The 2,500-nt window shown below is 38.8% G+C and overlaps 2 protein-coding genes across 2 annotated transcripts in view; both read left to right on the forward strand.

Annotated features, from left to right (window-relative positions):
- Positions 1–2,500, forward strand: part of LOC113820821 (serine-rich adhesin for platelets-like) — a gene marked incomplete in the record, with an annotated part of 31,137 nt that overhangs the window by 9,731 nt on the left and 18,906 nt on the right. Inside the window, 1 exon segment of the mRNA XM_070114218.1 lies at positions 209–369. Within this exon segment, the coding sequence (XP_069970319.1) occupies positions 209–369 (161 nt within the window).
- The window catches only part of LOC113813562 (uncharacterized), a 185,974-nt gene continuing 184,184 nt past the window's right edge, over positions 711–2,500 (forward strand). The window contains exon 1 of the mRNA XM_070114225.1: positions 711–721. The gene's annotated coding sequence lies outside the window, so the exon portion shown is untranslated. The remainder of the gene's footprint in view (positions 722–2,500) is intronic.

Below are 2,500 nucleotides of genomic sequence, written 5' to 3' on the forward strand. Positions count from 1 at the left end.
CAAATGATTTGAAAGGTACTGGTATATTGTATGGAATAGCAACCATACAGCTTAGCACCTCCTCTAAGCCTAGAGTTGAACATTTCAGCATCATTTGATTTCATGGGTGCATGGTAACACTCTTTTTTTTCAGAGGAACAAGGGTAGTAATGTGCATGCTTGTGATGTGACATTGTGAGTGGTAATGCCATGTGCTGATGTTTTGCAGGTTAAGGCATTAGATGTAAATGAAGGAGTGGATTTAGTAAGAAGACTCGTAGCCAAGAAGGACAAGACAAAAGTTTGGAAGCATCGTTTAAAGATAGCAGATCTTGCCATTCAAATCTTTTTGGCAACTACAATTGTCAAGAAGTATGGGCACACATTCTGGTATGTATATTTATTCAGGTTTGGTAATTATTGTATACTCTATTTCTGAGACAGATTTTTTTGTTTTTTCAGTATTAATATATGCACTTTCACTCGGTTGATCTGGTTGTGTCATGGAAATCACAGTGCCAAAAATACGGGCAGTAGGTTACGTTAGCCAACATCCTAGGTGTGTGGTGTGTAGGCCGGGCGTGTGAACTCCTGTGAGCGGTTACAAGACTGTGTGCCTCCCCTTTGCAAAGTTATTTTGTGTAAACTTTTTTAGCCTTTTTGCCGTTTTCCAATGTCCATATTTGTCTTTTGATTTGCTTTATCCAGATGGTAACAGAATATTTTCTTTACTCAGACTCTGTATCATCTCTGTATGTAGTTAATAACAAGAAGAAAAAGTATGGAACATTTGGTTATTTGTGTTATGTCTTAATTTTTCGTAATTTTCCTTAATACAACCTGCGCTGTTGGTCACAGCAGTTAGGAAAACAGTGTGCAGCATGGAAATGGTGTCCTCCCTGGAGCCGGCGCTCTTCCAGTCACGGCTTACGCATGTTACACTCCACATTTGTTTATGGAAGTGAATAATGCTAAAGCGCCCTTCTAAGTGCCAAATGAGTCAAATTATACTCCAAGAGCTTTCCACACTTGTGGCAAGTCCTTTCCATCACCCTAACCTTTGTTTATGATGGCAAGTTTGCATCACCTGGCCCTTGGCCATTTTGCCCGATGATGGTATGCTTATATCTCCCGACCCTCGACCCAGATTTTTCCATGACGTGATGGTCACATCATCTGGATTGTAGTGGTTAATCTGGCTGTGATTTAGGCTGTGATTAGTATATGGTGATGGGAGATATTAAAAGCCCCATCTTGCATAGCACTGTTTACATCTAATTTTGTATTTCCATATAAATTTGAGGCTTTCTTCTTACAGTGGAGACAATAATGAACAATTTTGTTTGAATAATTTGTGTCTTGATCTTGTGCTATGGAGGATCTAGGCTACTAGATTGTTTCTGCTAATAAATAAAAGAAATTTAAGTGAACATACCATATCACAAAATATATATATAGTGATATTGTTTAAAATAGTGTGATATGTATGAGGATGCTCTTGTCATTCCTAGGACCCAACTTCTCTTTTTCACATGGTGACATGTTTGTTTGCATGGGAGTTTGATTGTGTCAGTGCTACAGGGTTGGTCCATTTGCATGTGAAGAGTTCATACAGAATACAAAAAATTAGGGGGAAAGTACTAGTGTGATAAGACCTCAACTCTTTGCATCCAGGGCCAAACCATAGTTGATGGCCAAGTGTTTGTCTAGAGCCTGGATGACAAGATTGTCTTGACACTTTGTGTGGCTTTGATAGTTTCCTCAAAGTGCATTAAACACTTTGGTTGCATAGTATGTACCTTCATTCCTGCAGCCATCCAATGGCTGAATGATGATTATTTTTTAATATTCTAGTAAATAAAACCACTGGAAGATTGATTGCTCAACAAATGTAGACTATGCTCATCAAAAAAACAGTGTGATCTCACAAACAGCCACTCATATATTCAGAAGTGAATAGATATATTAGTTTTTGCTTACCAGGAAACTATGGATGTTGATTATATATCAGTTATGCCTGTATCTGGATTCGATTTTCAACCACCAGACATAGCCATTCTTCAGTATAGGTAAATGTATTTGAGAGATTGTAATGCTGCAATTCCTGAGTCGTACCTTGCTGCTCAGTTGCATGGAATATTAACATGTTTCACCAAGGCCAATTTTGTTTTTGAATTTATAAACTAGAAAATTCCTGCAAGTGCATCATGTATTTATTGAACATTAGAGTTTCGAGCTAGAAAAAAGTTACCACTACAAAGGCAAGCAGACAAGCAAGCAAGCAGTTAGGCAGGCAGGCAGTCAGGTAGTTGAGCAGGCAAGCAAGCAGGTAGGCAAACAGTTAGGCAGGCAGGCAAGCAAGTAAGCAGTCAATCAGTCTGTTAGGCAGGGAAGCAAGCAGGCCAGCAGCAGGTAGTTGGGCAGGCAGGCAGGCTGTAAGCATGTACAGAAGCATTTACATGATTAGTTAGGGATAGAAAGGTTAGAAGTATTGGTGAAATACATAAATATTTTTTACTTT

The sequence above is a fragment of the Penaeus vannamei genome, chromosome 35 (assembly GCF_042767895.1).
Source record: "Penaeus vannamei isolate JL-2024 chromosome 35, ASM4276789v1, whole genome shotgun sequence".
Taxonomy (NCBI): Eukaryota; Metazoa; Arthropoda; class Malacostraca; order Decapoda; family Penaeidae; genus Penaeus; species Penaeus vannamei.